This window comes from Felis catus, chromosome A2 (genome assembly GCF_018350175.1).
Source record: "Felis catus isolate Fca126 chromosome A2, F.catus_Fca126_mat1.0, whole genome shotgun sequence".
Lineage (NCBI taxonomy): Eukaryota > Metazoa > Chordata > Mammalia > Carnivora > Felidae > Felis > Felis catus.
In genome coordinates this window covers 154,650,361-154,665,871 of record NC_058369.1, presented here as the reverse complement: position 1 = coordinate 154,665,871, position 15,511 = coordinate 154,650,361, and the positions used below count along the sequence as shown (strand labels likewise).

Sequence of the window (15,511 nt, the reverse complement as noted above, 5' to 3'; positions counted from 1 at the left end):
CAGGGAGGTGGTGGGGGAAGACTCAGTATTGTCATTTTAGGGACTCTTGTTATAAGTGCTGCTCAAGGCCACTGCCAGGGCCAAGATTCCAGAGGCAGAATTCTGACAACTGTTAGCTGGCAGCAGATGGGTAGAATCCCAAAGGTCAGGCTTGTGTAGGGACTCAGCCTATGTATCCCTGGTAACGTTAAGTTAGAGAAAACGTCTTATTTTTCCCTGTCCACGGGACGGTTGGGAGTGGGTCTGACATATATTTAGCCAGTCCACATATCTTGAATCATTTCACTAGTGAAAGCCCATTTCAGATTTATCATGATGTCGGTCAACAGGCCAATAAAAACCCATGTAAGTGTGCTAATTATTGATGGGGAGTTGAGTGGTGGACAACAATGGGGGCAGTGGTAGCCATGTCTGGATTATGGGTTCTTGATTAGAATGTGGGGGACCCCCAAGGAGTGCCTGCTCTTGACGACCTCCTGAGCTACAGCATGAGGGACACACATCTAGGTGATAACGCAGCATAGGTTCAAATGCTGTAATGTAAGTTACAGACATCTACAAGTTAGTATTAAGTGTTTTTTAAATGAAAAAAAGTTGTTTTTGTACTCCAGGTTCAGAAAGTAAGACTTGACAGGGTTTTCCTGGTGGATAAGGACATGGAATCTAGCTCATAGGCATTTGTGATTTTTCAACTTGAGGGTCAGTGTTGTCCTCCCCCACCCCTGCCCGCCACCAACCCTCAGGATTACCCTGAGGGTTTTGGGGTGGGCATGGGGCAAGAATTTTGTTTATTAAAGATGGTACAGGTTTAAAAGGTTTAATACTGCTATGGAATCAGTTTAGTCAAATTAAGAAAAAAAGTCATAAGAGTAAAATTATTATATTAACTAAATCCCACTGGCTTAAGATGTAGTAATTTAGTCTCAGGCTGGGCTGAAGCTTTTTTATATCCAAGCTGGGAAAAATTGCTAAGCAAAATAATAGTTTAAACAAGATTGGAAGGAACAATTTAAAAGTACTCATGTATAATTGTTATGTCAATTACTCATCATTCATGTGTTCATTAAACCCAGTCTCCTAAGGATACCTATTTTCTTTATGGATATTTGAAATGTGAAAATTGCTTTATTTCTTAGCAGACTGATCCTATACTACACATTTGGATTAGTTTTCCAGCCCATTTAGTTGTGTTTATAAAACCTTGCTGTCCTGTGTGCATCTATGCATTTGGTGTTTTTTTTTTTTTCAGCCTTTGTTCAGAAAAACCTGGTCTATGGCACGGTCAGAAGGGTTTGCCGGAGACCCAAATACGTGTCTCCCCAGGAGGTGAAGGTGAAGCAAACCTGGTAGGTGGCATGTGTGTCAGTTGGGGTGCGCTGTGCTGCGTGTACAGAAAACCTACTCAGACCAGCCAGCGCAGTGAGAGGGTTGTTGGCTTCCATAACCGAAAGCGCCCACACTCCCGTCTCTGCCTAGCTCTCCTCCAAGTACCTTTTTTCTCAAAAAAAATTTTTTTTTAATGTTTATTTATTTTGAGACCGAGAGAGACAGATCATGAATGGGGGTGGGTCAGAGAGAGGGTGACAGAATCTGAAACAGGCTCCAGGCTCTGAGCTGTCAGCACAGAGCCCGACACAGGGCTAGAACTCCTGGACCGTGAGATCATGACCTGAGCCAAAGTCGGACGCTTAACCGACTGAGCCACCTAGGCGCCCCTCCTCCACGTGCCTTTGTACTTTCCTTCACTGAATGCCAGAGTGCTGGTATTAATATCAGTGTTCTATAAAAGGTCTGAGAGTTCATGAATCTGAAAAATCAGGGTACACCTAGCACATTTCAGATAGAGAAATATTAGCATGTATTACAAGAGTATAAAATATAATGCAGGTTTATAGAGAGGTGAACGTTAGAGTATTATACTAATTGCCAGATTAACTTTTATTTATTTTTAATGTTTATTTTTGAGAGAGAGAGCGAGAGAGCATGAGCAGGGGAGGGGCAGAGAGAGAGAGAGAGAGAGAAGGAGACACAGAATCCGAGGCAGGCTTCAGGCTCTGAGTCGTCAGCACAGAGCCTGATGCAGGGCTCAAACTCACAAAACAGTGAGATCACGACCTGAGCTGAAATCAATGCTTAACCAACTGAGCCACCCAGATCAATTAATTTTTAATAAAGCATTAAAGTGACAAAGCAAACACAACATATGTTTTAAGTGTGCCAGTAATGTTACTGAGTCATAAAGGTACTCCTGTGCAGACTTTTCCAGAAGCCAAAAAAGTTCTTGACTTTAGACTGATTTGAGAGAATGGTTAAGAAATAGTAGTAATATCACTCCTAATATTTTCTCTCTGTTTCTATCTTCATGTAACTTTCTTTTGTTATAACTTGGAAGGGATCTTTTCAGTAGCTCTTTGGGTTTTTTGTATTTAGTCCTAGAGTTTTTTATTGATAGTGAGCTATGGTTTTTGCTTGTGTTAAAAGCACATTGTTCTTTGTTCTCCATTTGCATCATGAATGAATGGCAGTTCTGATGCCAAGTCACCTGTAGCAATTTGACTCCTGGCATCCATATTCCACTACTTGGGAATGTACCATGCAGAAATGTTTATTTTTTATTTTTTAGTGAAATTTACTCATGTCTTCTGTGTATTGCTTCTGGATTTAGAGTTAACTGTGGCTGCTTCTACTTGGGAAATGTTTTAAACAAGAGAATTATCTTTGTAGGTAGGAGATTGGTGGTACACAATTATAAGGCTGTTAGTTGTGATCAGTCTAGACTCGAACCTGGCTCATCAGGTTTTATTTTCAGTTGACTAGTTGAATTCTAAACTTGAGTATTTTAAAATGTTAAAGTAATAGAAAACTAATGGAATTAGATCAATAAAAATCCATGTATTTCAGGACTTGAATCTCATGGGATACCAAAAAACCAAAAACGGATACTTGAAGGCACTAACAGGCCAGCTTCATCCTCAGAGTGGGTTCCCTTACAGCTGCCAGAAGCCATTAGGGTAGCGCCCTGCCTTGTAAGCATTTCAGAGCAGGAGAAGGCCCTTCTGCGGCTGTTGGGGGTATATCTATGAGCTTTGCTTCCTCTGAACCACTAGTTTTAGGCTTGGTGCAGATGTGCCAGGATTGGAGCTGGGGAAGGGGTCCTTTCTCTCCGATCCACGCAGCCACATGATGGGGGAGAGGAGCCTGGCTGGCAAGAGATACTACAGTACCAGTTACATTCGGGTGTGTCACGGCTTACGCTGAGACTTCAGCCGGTGTTGTTAGCCGTTTCATGGAGAACTGGTAGTTTCTCTGTTGGCTCTTCTAGGTCTCACAGATGGACTTCAGTGGTTGTATTTGTGGAGCATGGTCATTTAGAGGAGAGTTTGATACAGGATAGAGGGGAAAGGTATTAGCAATTCAAGCAAAAGGTACACTCAGTGGTCCGTATCCTGCCTGCTGTTATCCCCAGTGTTTCCGTAATGAGGACCTGTTTGTATAAGTTTTTGGTTTATCTTTATTATCTTTTTTTTTTTTTTTGCAAAAATAAGCAAATGCATATACAGTATTTTCTGGTTTTTCTTGTGCTAAGGGTAACATTCTAAATGTATTGTTTGTTCTGTACCTTTTCTTTTCCACTTAAAAATAATTATTTCCTTTCAACGTCAGAAGACATTAAAGTCTTCTGAAATCTGTTGTTGTCTTCGTGGCTCTCCATCACCTGTATATACCCTCGTTTATTTAATCTGTTCCTTTTAGAGGTTTATTTTGCATTGTTTTAGATTTTTTACTGTCACAAGTGTAACGGCACAATGGATGATCTGGTGTATGTGCTGTTTCATATTCATGGAGGTTAAAGCCCTAGAAGGTAAATGCAGGTTTCTCTTGATGGGGTTGGACCATTATGCGCTTGCCCCAGGATGCTTGAGGTGCCTGTTTGCCTCACCTCAAGCTCTTGGACTTTTGCTGTTCTCGTGGGTGGCAAAGGGTATATCAGTGTATTTTAATTTGCTTTCTCTTACGAGTGAGGTTTAATATTTTTTCCTAACCTGTAACAGCCATTTGCCTTTTTCTGTGGATGGTTTGTCTTTTTGTCCAATTTTCTGTCAGACTTTTGGTATATTTCGTAAATATTAAGAGCCTTTTATCTTTTGGAGAGCTCACTCGGTTTCTTGTTTTAAATTTTTAAAAATATTTATATTTGAGAGAGGGAGAGAATATCAGTCAGGGAGGGGCGGAAAGATACGGAATCCAAAGCAGGCTTCAGGCTCCGAGCTTTGAGCTGTCAGCACAGAGCCTGATGCGGGACTCAAAAACTCAGGAGCAGTGAGATACAACATGAGCTGAAGTCAGACGCCTACCTGACAGGGCCACCCAGGTGCCCCATCACTCAGTTTCTTATACAAATTGCAAACCTTTTTTCTTGGTTATTTGCCAGCTTTGTTTATGAAATATTTTACCATGCAGAAATGTTTATTTTTTATTTTTTAGTGAAATTTACTCATGTCTTCTGTGTATTGCTTCTGGATTTAGAGTTAACTGTGGCTGCTTCTACTTCTGAAAGTTTATTTTTGATTCTTTCCCTATCCGGAGACTACCTTAGATACGGTTTGGAAAAAATCTGTCTCCTTTCTGAGACTGGATGTCTTTTATTGTCACTGTAATGTTGTTTTCATGGGGCCACAAACACACCACACATCCGAAATAATAGTGATCATTTTGGTTAAATTCAAACTGAGATATGACTCGATTTAGGATCTCTCTGCTGCATAAGCTAAGAGTCAGTGTCCATGCAGTGAAGTTTGTGGCTCTTCCTGCTAACCCATGTGACAGTAGCCAGATGTTGTAACTCTAGAAAGCAAGTCTGCTTGGGCCTCTGTGGCAGAGTGGGACTATTAGAGTAGGTCGCTTTCAGAAACAACTTCTTGGGGCACCTGGGTGGCTCAGTCAGTTAAGCGTTTGACTCTTGATTTCAGCTCAGGTCATGATCTCACAGTTCGTGAGTTTGAGCTTTGCATCGGGTGCTGTGCTCATAGCGTGGAGCCTGCTTGGGATTCTCTTTCTGTCTTTCTCTGCTCCTCCCCCTCTTGATCATGCATGCTCAGAGATCTCTCAATCTCAGAATAAGTAAATAAAAAGAGATACAACTTCTCTGTTTATGTGAGTGACAGGGTCACAGAATATGATCTCCACATTCCACAGTTATAATACAAGAGTTTAACGTAAAGTTCGAAATGGCATTTACACATCAGCTATCCGGTTTAGTTCCTTACTGTCCTTATATCCTCCATAAAAATGTTTTATTCATGTGATTGGGTCTTATTTTATCTTTTCTTGCCTCCTTGTGGATATTTTTTGTCATTTCGTTTTTTTTCCCTTCTAGTTTGGAAGAGTTATACATTGTATAACTATTTTTTTTGGCCACCTTAGAAATTATAATAAGTGTTCTTAGGTATGAGTCAAGTCTGTATCTTTGTGCTTGTATCAACTAATATAAGGGCTTTCATATACCTGATTCCATTATCTTCCTCTGTTTTTTAACTTTGAGGTACTGTTATTTTATACTATGAATGTTTCATTGGATTTACTCACATTTTACCACTTTGTAATTTCAAATTATCTTAGATGAGTCTGTTGGAAAATTCTGTGTTTTTGTTTGCCCGAGTACATCTTTATTTTGCCCTCAATCTTCAAAGATCGTTTCACTGGCTGTAGAATTTTGGGGTGTGGTTATTTTCTCCTGGAATGCCGAAGAGGTCACTCCACTGTCCTCTGGTTTCCATTGCTGTCTTTGTGAAATCAGCAGTCGGTCTAACTGGAGTTTCTTTCCCAGAATCCCTCGTTTTCCTCTGCTTTGCAGATTTCGTTGGTCTTGCTGTCATGCACTGTCACCTTGGTGAGGCTGGGCATGTGCTTTTATTATCCTGGAGATTCTTGGGGCTTCTTAGACCTATGTGTCAGCGAGTCTCCTTTGTTCTCTTTAAGATTGCCTCCATCCTTTCCTCTCTCCTCTCTTTTTTGAGGTTCGGTTAGGTTCCAACCAGATTCTGGCCTTCTGTCTCTCCCTCTTCTCTGTGTCCCAGCTTCTTCCCCACATCTTCCACCTCCTCATTGTGGGGCCACATTCTGAATTACCACTTAGCATCTCATTCAGCTCACTCTTTTCTTCCCTTCTCAGGTGGTCTCCCCTGCTCATAAGCCTGTCCTTCAAACTTCTAGCAAGGAGTGTATCTTTCATATTTAGAAGTTCCTCCTAATTCTTTTTCAAATCTCCATCTTTTTATAGTTTAGCTCCTTACATAGGTTTTTAAAGTTTGTCTTTTATTTCTTTAAACATAGAAAGAATAATTGTTTTATAATCTGCCTCCTAATTTCAGCATCTTTGGTCTTCATGGTCTGTTTCTGGCTGATTCTTGCTCATGGGACCTTGGTTAGTTATTTTTAAACTGTGCTGTTTTCCTAGGAAAGTTATTTGTGGGAGTTCCTTGAGGCTTAGGATGAAGGTACATGTCTTATGCCAGTGGAAACAGAAGGAATATCTTTTGTAGGAAGAACAGACCATTCTGAAAAGGAGTCAGAAAAATTTGGAATTATAGCTTCACCGTCCCTGTTCCTAGACCCTTTGTGTGATGTGTCTTTTTTTTTTTTTTTTTAAGTTTTTTGTGGTGGGGTGGGGGGAGCCATATGTCTTTTAGAACTCCATCTTTCTTTATCTTTTTTGGAAGATCCTATGGCGCTGGTGTTATGTGAGACCTGTAATTAAACTTGCCAATATTGCAGCAGTAAAAATTAAGCATAGTTGAGGCACCTGGGTGACTCATTCAGTTAAGTGTCTGACTCTTGATAGCTGCTCAGGTCATGATCTCATGGTTTGTGGGATTGATCCTCAAGTCGGGCTCTGCACTGTGACAGCATGGAACCTGCTTGGGATTTTCTCTCTCCCTCTCTCTCTGCCCTCCCCTACTTGTGTGCTGTCTCTCTCTTTCTCTCTCAAGAAAACATTTAAAAAAAAAAAAAAAAGCATAGTCAATTTAAGTAGGGTATATACAGACCATAAGTAGTCTCTTAGCAGTTTCAATCAAATTTCTACTGCCAAATTGGTTTTGACATAGATTTTATGTTTTTAAAAATGCTTTTGTATGCCAATTACACCTAATTGAGGCTGCTTGGAAAAAGTTGCAGAGCTCTGTGAATGTTAAAATGATGAGAGTTTAGGCTGCTCTAATCAGTTATTCTCTGCCTTTCATACAAGAGTTGGGATACAGGTGAGAAATGGATCCCTTGTACCTTATCATTTGCGTTTTGGCCACATGGGCTCCCACATGGTGGATAGTGTGTGTTTAGGTGCTTCCTTACCTTCTGCCTGCTTTCACAAAATGATATTTGTTTACATTTTGTAGCAGTGTCAAGTTTCAAGGCCCAAAGAGCATCCCAGACCATTGGGACCCCTCGGCCCTGCCAGACCCTGGCTTCAAGGTATGGGACTTGCACTGTTTTGGTCCATGGAGGAGGGCGTTCTGTGACCTAGTGAGTGAACTGACTCCACCACTGAGGAAGCTATGAGGCCAGGCCGGGGCAGGAAGGGAGAGTTCTGTCGGGTTTTGTTATTTTCAGGTATAGGGGATTTTAAGCCTGGATGACCACCAAGAAGATGGTTGTGGCCCCGAGGGGAGAGGATGTATTGTGGATGGAGCATGATGACTTAGAAATTTCTGGGAAGGGCAGAAATAAGGGGCTTAACGGCTGCTCGGCCAATACGTATTAGTTTTACAAAGCAAGAAAACAAAACCAGGAGAGGACTTAAGTATGATGAGGGACGCGGAGAGGGGGAGTTGCTGTTGAAAGGTGCTGGATGTTCAAAGACCAGGAATAGCGACTCACCTGGCTCGTGTAGTGCCTGCCAGCGAACAGGAGCTACACTGAGTTCCGTGGAGTGCTCATGCCATTGTCCGACTGCCTTGTGTACGTGTGGCCCTCAGATTGCCCTCTGCTGCTGGCTTCCTGCAGAGCACTGCAGACCAGCTCTCTGCCCTGAGAGGACTCCTCTTGAGTTGGACAGAGAACAGAGACCCCAGCAGCACACACACACACACACACACGTGTAAAGGGCTGGGCGAGTTTGAACAGCAGCACTCAGCACCGCAGGACGAGGTGTCTGTACCGAGGGAAGCAGGGAAGATGTCACTGGGTCCACACCTAAATGATGGCTGGTGCTTGTACAGACAGAGGTAGGGGCAGAGCATACAGGTCGATGGAAACTTCTTAGGGAGAGAACCTGGGTCAGGATAGAGGGCGTGTGTAGGTGTTGGGAAGCAGGAGCGACATCTGGGCCGTGCTGTGGAGTGCTTGGTTGTGGGGCTGAGTTGCAGGCTGTGACAGGTATGGGAGCCCTTGACAGTCTGGTCTGGAAGGGGCAGGCTGGTTCCACACTCAGGGGAGAGGAGTTTGGTGTCCTCCCTGGGGTGCGACCAGGGAAACCAGAGTCAGAATTTCTGTTGCAGGAGCCCATGGACATTCAGACGGCACTCAGGGTAAGGGTAGGGCATGCTACAGAGGGATTTCTCACGGGTCCCCAAATGGGTTATCACTGGGCCGTCACTGGGCCAAGCCTCGCAGAGCCAGGCTGGTTAGGTGCAGGCTTCAGGTGTGGGAATTTGTGGATGGTCGCTGTGTAAGTGTCAGCTGCCCTTGGTTAGGAATCTCCTGGCCCATAGGGAGTACTGTTCCTCAGAGCAAGACACTAGGGGAGAGGTGGACTCAGCTGGGAGGACGCAGCAGCCAGGCACCATGCCTGCAAGTCTCACTGTGCTCCTGAGTTGATGTGCGTCTGCCAGCCTGAGAGCTCCTGATGCGTTGCTGCCCATAAGCCTGAACCTGCTTTAACAGGGTTGGCCCCCCTCTCTCCCAGATGTGTGCACTCCACATTTTTGATACCAATTCTGGTCTTGGAGGCTATATAGTCTGCCCTGTGTGGGTACAGAGGAGGAGAAGGGATGTCCTGGGGACACCAGGGTGGTGCTGACGTAAGCATCACCTGCCTGTCCTTCAGGGGGGTTTCACAGTGGACAAAAGGGAAGTGACCACAACTTGCATACATCTCATGCCTGGAGACACTACACCTCTTGGCAAAGGGAGGGTGGTGATCACTATCTGGGCTTGTTGGCAGTTCTGGTGTTTTATGAGCAACCTTGAGAAGGGATTGATGTATATCCTCTGCTTTGATGATAACAGAGAAAAAAATATTTGCTCCCTGCAGAAGATTGCCCTCAGTTCTGCATCGGATGAATATCAGAAGGTCTGGAACCTCTTTAACCGCACACTGCCTTTCTACTTTGTTCAGAAGATCGAGCGAGTCCAAAATCTGGCCCTCTGGGAAGTCTACCAGTGGTGCGTTGGGGGCTCACTCTTGGTGGGCTGGTGACCGTCCCCTCTGATACATACACAGTAGCTAGCTGCTTGCCAAACATGTCCTAGGTTTTAGGGACAATCTGAGATGGCAGCCAGAGCTGTGTCCCCACTTTCCTCCCCGTCTCACTATCTTTATAGCTCAGTGCTGGCACATCCCTCAGTGCCGAGGGGACTGAAGCTGCCCTAGTGACAAGGCCAGTGCTTGCCTCTCTGCCTGAAGGTCAGCGGGACTGGTCAATGGAAGCCACCCACACCTTGAGGAGTTAGAGAGATGCTGTCCTGACAGCCACACAATGGGGGTCTCATCTTTGTGCCCGAGGACTAGCATGTTCTTGGGCACCTAGGGACTTGGCCTTGTTGAGAGGAGATCTGCAGCAGGTCACTGTGGCAGGCCTGGGATCCTGCTGACCTGTCCCCAGAAAGGGGGTTGGAGCAGTGTCCTCTGTATTTGGGGCCCAGTGATGAAATCAGGGTAGCACACAGAGGGGGAAAGGGGTGGCCCCCACTGACCAGCATCTTCCAGTTCCCCCAGCTGAGCTCCATGCAGAAGCAAGGTGCTGAAGAAGAAGTAGGTCTGCTTTCCAAGGACTGGTCTGCTTTGGGAGTTCAAGAAGCCGCTGGAGGCCTTTTCACTCCAGTCCCGCTGTTCACCTTCTTTCCCTGGTCCATGGCTGGTTTCACGGGAACGGACTCCTGCTGATTGTAATAAAATGTGTCTTCTTGGGTCGAGTGGCCTGTATTTGGCAACAAGCACCCTCTGCCTCCAACATACATTCCTCTCCCATAATTGTAGGCAAAAAGGGCAGATGCAGAAGAGAAATGGAGGGAAGGTGGTAGATGAGAGGCAGCTGTTCCATGGCACCAGTGCCAGTTTCGTTGATGCCATCTGCCAGCAGAACTTTGACTGGAGGGTCTGTGGTCTTCATGGTACTTCTTACGGCAAAGGTAAGGGCGAAGGTGGCCCCACTGGCAGAACCTGGCTTTACCTCCCCCCCACCCCTGGGGCCCGGGTGGCCATTTTAAGGCAAATTGATGGAGAGCATGGGAGAGCCAGGGTGAGTTGATGAGCTGGATCAAACTCAGTGAGGAACGGACCCAGCTGGTGGCACCCTTGTTCTTACTGTGTGCAGTCAGGAGCCTGACCCTAGGTTTGAGCAGCTGGGGTTTTGTGTCCCTGTGGAATGGAGGCTCTGGAAACGGTGAGCAAGAGTGGGGTGAGGAGAGCAGGTACCTTCCCAGCCCTGAGTCCGGCCCCAGACCATGCCCCCCAGTCGTTAGAATGGGAATCGGAACAGTTCGGATACGCTTGTGTGCGTGTCATGCCAGCTGTAATGGGAGTTCTCTGTTTTCTGGGTTATTGTAAAACTTTATTTGGAAATAATTTCGAAACTCACAGGGAAGTCTCGAATAATATTTTTATTTTTTATTTTTATTAAAATCTTTTGAGTTTATTTTTGAGAGAAAGAGACAAAGCATGAGTTGGGGAGGGGTGGAGAGAGAGGGAGACACAGACAGAATCTGAAGCAGGCTCCAGGCTCTGAGCTGTCACCACAGAGCCCCATTTGGGGCTTGAACTCGTGAACTGTGAGATCAAGACCTGAGCTGAAGTTGGACACTCAACCGACTAGCCACACAGGTGCTCCAAGAACAATATTTTTAAAACTCCAGCATAAGTTCTACCTAGATGAATCAGCTTTAATACTTTGCCACGGTGGCTTCATCCTGACCCATGTTCAAGTAGGTGGCATATATGGTGCCATCTTTAACGTGACCACGACATGGCTGCTAGATTAAAGCATCTCCACAATGTGATGCTGTAGTGAACAGCCCCTCTTCTGACCCCATTGCTTGTCCATCAGCCGTTCTTGGAGGTGGCAGCAGCTGTGGAGTCGGGATAGAGAAAGCCAGTGGCAGATGTATTTCTGATTGTGCGTGTGGTGGCCTCCAGTGCAGGCTCCTGTTCGACAGCTTCATAATTGTCTGCGTGGGGCTCCTGGCATCCAGTGTCCCGTGCGGGGTCTTGTTCCCTTTCCACGCCAACCCTGTGAGGCTGGTGTGACAGGCCCAGTTGAGAGCTGAGGAAGCTGAGATCTGGGGGTTAAGTAGTAGTTTGCCCAGGGACCTTTCAGATTTGAGGGACAGAGTCGGAATCTGATCTTTCTGTCTCCAAGTTTGGAGACTCCTCTGTTGGCCTTCGTGAGGGAGGACAGGAGGCAGGGGCATGTGGTGACCGAAGGACAGAGGCCATCGGCACTGCCTGGTTGACAGGACACCCCAGCCTCCCCTTCCAGGCTGCGGGCTGTGCCCCGATACCAGCTGAGCCCGCCTGTGTCCTTGCAGGGAGCTACTTTGCCCGCGACGCCGCATATTCCCACCACTACAGCAAATCTGACACCAAGTCCCACACGATGTTCCTGGCCCGGGTGCTGGTCGGGGAGTTCGTCCGAGGCAGCGCCTCCTTCGTCCGCCCCCCGGCCAAGGAAGGCCACGGCAACGTCTTCTATGACAGCTGCGTGAACAGCATGTCCGACCCCTCCATCTTCGTGATCTTCGAGAAGCACCAGATCTACCCTGAGTACATCATCCAGTACACCAGCTCCACCAAGCCCGTGGCGGGGGTCTCCACCCTCTTCTCCTTAGCATCTTTCTTTGGCGGCCGGCAGTGAGCGTGTGGTGATGCTTTTAGTGCCTTTCAGGCTTCTTGTCCTTGGAGTAGCTGTTTGGGAAAGTTTTCTTCTTTTTTTCTTTTAACAGAAAACTTTTTAATGAACTGTTCATTTAACATTGACTTCCTGATGAAGTTACATTCTTAATCTCTCACTGATGATAGTTTTTAGTTTTAAGCCACTTTTGGGCTCATTAGTAAACTAACCAGAAGTGACTGTAGGTGACTGTATTACTTTTTAGTAGTGTGTTAAAATTTTATTATTTACACTCTTTGTTGACTTGGCAGCTGATGGGCACCAGGCACAGAGTTTCTAGATACTATTTTATGGATTGATTTTAGATTTAAGTTGCTTTCTCTGCAGTGAGTGGTTTGGTTTTTCAGGGTCTCAGTGGCATCTCATTTAATTTTTTGTCAGAATGACACAGTAGCCATCGGTACAGGCGGCAGTCACTGTGTCTGTGGCTCTGGCTCTGATCCAGGCAGCTCTTCTCCTGGGCTTCTGGCCTTGGAATGGCCCGTATATCACAGGGTTAGAGCAAGTGGCTACTGTGTGGTGTCACCGCAGTCCTGTCAGTGGCCCTGTGTCCTGGCAGGGTCAGCATCCCTCAGAGGAAGCGCTTTAATCCTGGCAGGTGACATGGTCCCCCCAAGGGCCCCCAGGCTCTGCCCACCAACACCCGTTGCCGCATCTCCTGAGTACACTGGACACCCTCCAGATGTGGGTTTTATGTTCCTGTGAGATTGGAATACCTGTGCTGCAAATGTCACAACAGAGTATGGAAATAAAAAATATTTATCTGAGGTGGGCAACAAGCAAAGCTCATTCTTCAGCGTCTATTATCGAGCACCTGCTGGATACAGGCACTTTTCTGGGTGTCTGGATATAACGGAGCCTCCATTACTGGCCTCGGGGGCTGTGTGTGGACTTACCCATGGGGCTGATGAACTTGAGGGTTCAGGGCCCCTCACTTGCTGGGGCTGTCTCCACAACCGTTGCAGGGGTGGGTCCTAACTATGTGGCCACATGGTCATACATCTCAGTTAAATGCGTAAAAATTACATATTTGGATTTTTTTCCTTCTCCAACCCCTATAAATCCCAAGTTCCACAAAACTTGTGGAGTGTGTTGTAGATGTGTGTGTGGGGGGGGTGTGTAGAGTGTGTTGGAGAGTGTGTTGTAGATGTGTGTGTGTGGGGGGTGGGGGGTGCATTCTGTGAGTGTTGTCCACACACAGCAGGTTATGGGAGTCTCTACCGGGTGCTGGCTGGCTCTGCTCTGGGGGAGGAGGGGCTGACAGGGTGGCTCCGTGTTATGAAGTGGCTGTACCTGTTGGTCTCTGGGTTTAGTCCTCAGCAGTGGGCTTCTCACCTCCCCTACACCTTTCCTACCCATCCCCCCATCTTCCTAGTACAGTGTGTCCACCCCATGTGATGCCTTCACTTCTGCTGCTTTGTCCTCACATTCTCAGTTTAGTTCTTTCCCTCTTTGGAGCAGGGTTAGGGAGTGCTCTGGAACTTTACACAGGTCAGCCAATCAAGACCAGTCATAACTGAATCTTATGACCGGAGGAATGAAACAACAGTACTCTTACCCACCCGCAGGGCTGGTCACCTGGTTGTACATGGTGTGATTTTCAGAGCCCCCAAAATATTTCCCCCATGTCCTGACTAATCGTAAGTTTTATTCATTGCTTTTTGATTAAGTCATGGTCCTACTATAGCAGGTGTGTGTTGGGGGGGTGCAGAAGGGTGTCGGGGAGAACCATTAAATCAGGTGCTTGCCTGCTACATCTTAAATATAAGTGATTCCATGCTCATTAACCACGTGGCTGCTGGGAGCTTAGTAGTGGGTGGCATGGATGGTCTGGGAGTGTGGGTGGGAAGAATGGCTGGAGAATGGTAGGAGGTGATCACATGCTCCAGAATTGGCAAGTGAGCTACGAAGACTCATCAAATCCAGAGGCCCTGGATTTGCTCATCTTTGAGAAAGCAAGCCAGGAAGAACACCTACTTGGATCAGAAATTTGAGAGAAGGATGGGGTCCATCTTGCCAGATTGTTGGGATGGGGTGGGCACTGTGATGGAAAGATGTCAAAATGACGGTGATTCTCTTAGTGCAAAAACGTGGTGGGACCCAGGGTGTGTGTGTGTGTGACTGATAGGTCATGAGGACACGGTTGGGATACAGCTAAAGGGTTTTGTGGAAGACCCAGGCAGTGCCATCTCCTGCCCCGTTAGCTAGTGTTGCATGTGTATGGTGGGATTTCAGGAGAGCTAGGGATTGTGGGTTGAAACCACGGAAGAGCCGAGTCTAGCAATTCTAGAACATTAGGAAGCTTCCCTGTCCCCCCCCCCCCCCCCCCCGCGCTGTTTCTAAACATGGTGAGCACCTGGACAGAACAGGTGAGGGAAGCCAATGGAGCTGATGGGCTCCGGTACCAGGCATAGGCTGTGCCCTCAGGAGGAAGCCACGTGCTCAGCTGGGCCCTTCTGCAGGATTGAGGTTACTTGATGGCCATAGGGGGTCAGGGATTGGGAGACGGGCAGGGCAGTCTGGGAAGACAAGTTAGGTCCCCAGGAATGGGAATGTGTGGCTTTCTCCAGTGAGTCTGAGCCTCAGGGCCAGACATGTCAGAGAGGCTTGATCCCTGAGAGGAGCCGTGGTGGCAGCAAGGTTGCAGAAAGGGCTGTGTGATGGGCTGGCCAGGCAGCACCCAGGGCTGGGACAGTGGTGGGCGACAAAGCTGCCTTCCTATCCCTGGGGAGGCCAGAAAGTGAGAAGAGGGCTCTCTAGGGAAGGACTCTGGGGGAAAGCTTGGGGTCCTTTTGGCTGGAGCAGGAGAAGACCAAACAGCAGAGGCAGGATCCACAGCCATGGGTCCGCGGACACCTGTTGTGCCAGCTCTCCTGAAACAGCGTAAGGGTGGTCAGCCTCTGGGTATCCAGGCTTACAGATTCCCGCTCAGAATGTTACCCATGGGGCATTTAGCCCCTTCGTGCTGCGCACGTGTGACATAGAGGAGGGAGCTTTGATCTAGGACAGCTCCCTTGTTTTACAGATGAAGACAATGAGGCACAGGAGGGTGGAAAGACCAGCAGTCATGACCACACACTGCTGGTGGCAGATGTCGGATTCACCCTGCAAGCTCTCTGTTGAATTTTAACTTCTCAGCAACACGACAGTTTTAATAAATTCACCTCGGTATTGGATTCTTTGATCAAAATGAAGAGAAGTTACGATGCCTTTAGTGCATTTTAGGCTCTATCACTCTTCTGTGCATTAAAACATTATAAAGTTAGTATTAGCTTACCTAGGAAAATCAAAGCAGAAGAAAGCTTTTGAGCCACTTGTCGGAGTTAAGCTTCCGATAAATATAGTTTTTTAAGTTCGACACCATAATGTACCGGAAGTTGGAAAGGCCCACGAGGCGGTGCTGTTAG

General features: G+C 46.7%; 1 protein-coding gene across 1 annotated transcript in view; it reads left to right on the top strand.

Annotated features, from left to right (window-relative positions):
* Positions 1-12,871, top strand: part of PARP12 (poly(ADP-ribose) polymerase family member 12) — a 39,095-nt gene extending 26,224 nt beyond the window's left edge. The window contains exons 8-12 of the mRNA XM_023250622.2: positions 1,250-1,346; positions 7,395-7,470; positions 9,251-9,381; positions 10,196-10,347; positions 11,743-12,871. Of these exons, the coding sequence (XP_023106390.1) occupies positions 1,250-1,346; positions 7,395-7,470; positions 9,251-9,381; positions 10,196-10,347; positions 11,743-12,068 (782 nt within the window). The 3' untranslated portion in view covers positions 12,069-12,871. The remainder of the gene's footprint in view (positions 1-1,249; positions 1,347-7,394; positions 7,471-9,250; positions 9,382-10,195; positions 10,348-11,742) is intronic.
* The last annotated feature ends 2,640 nt before the right edge of the window (positions 12,872-15,511 follow it).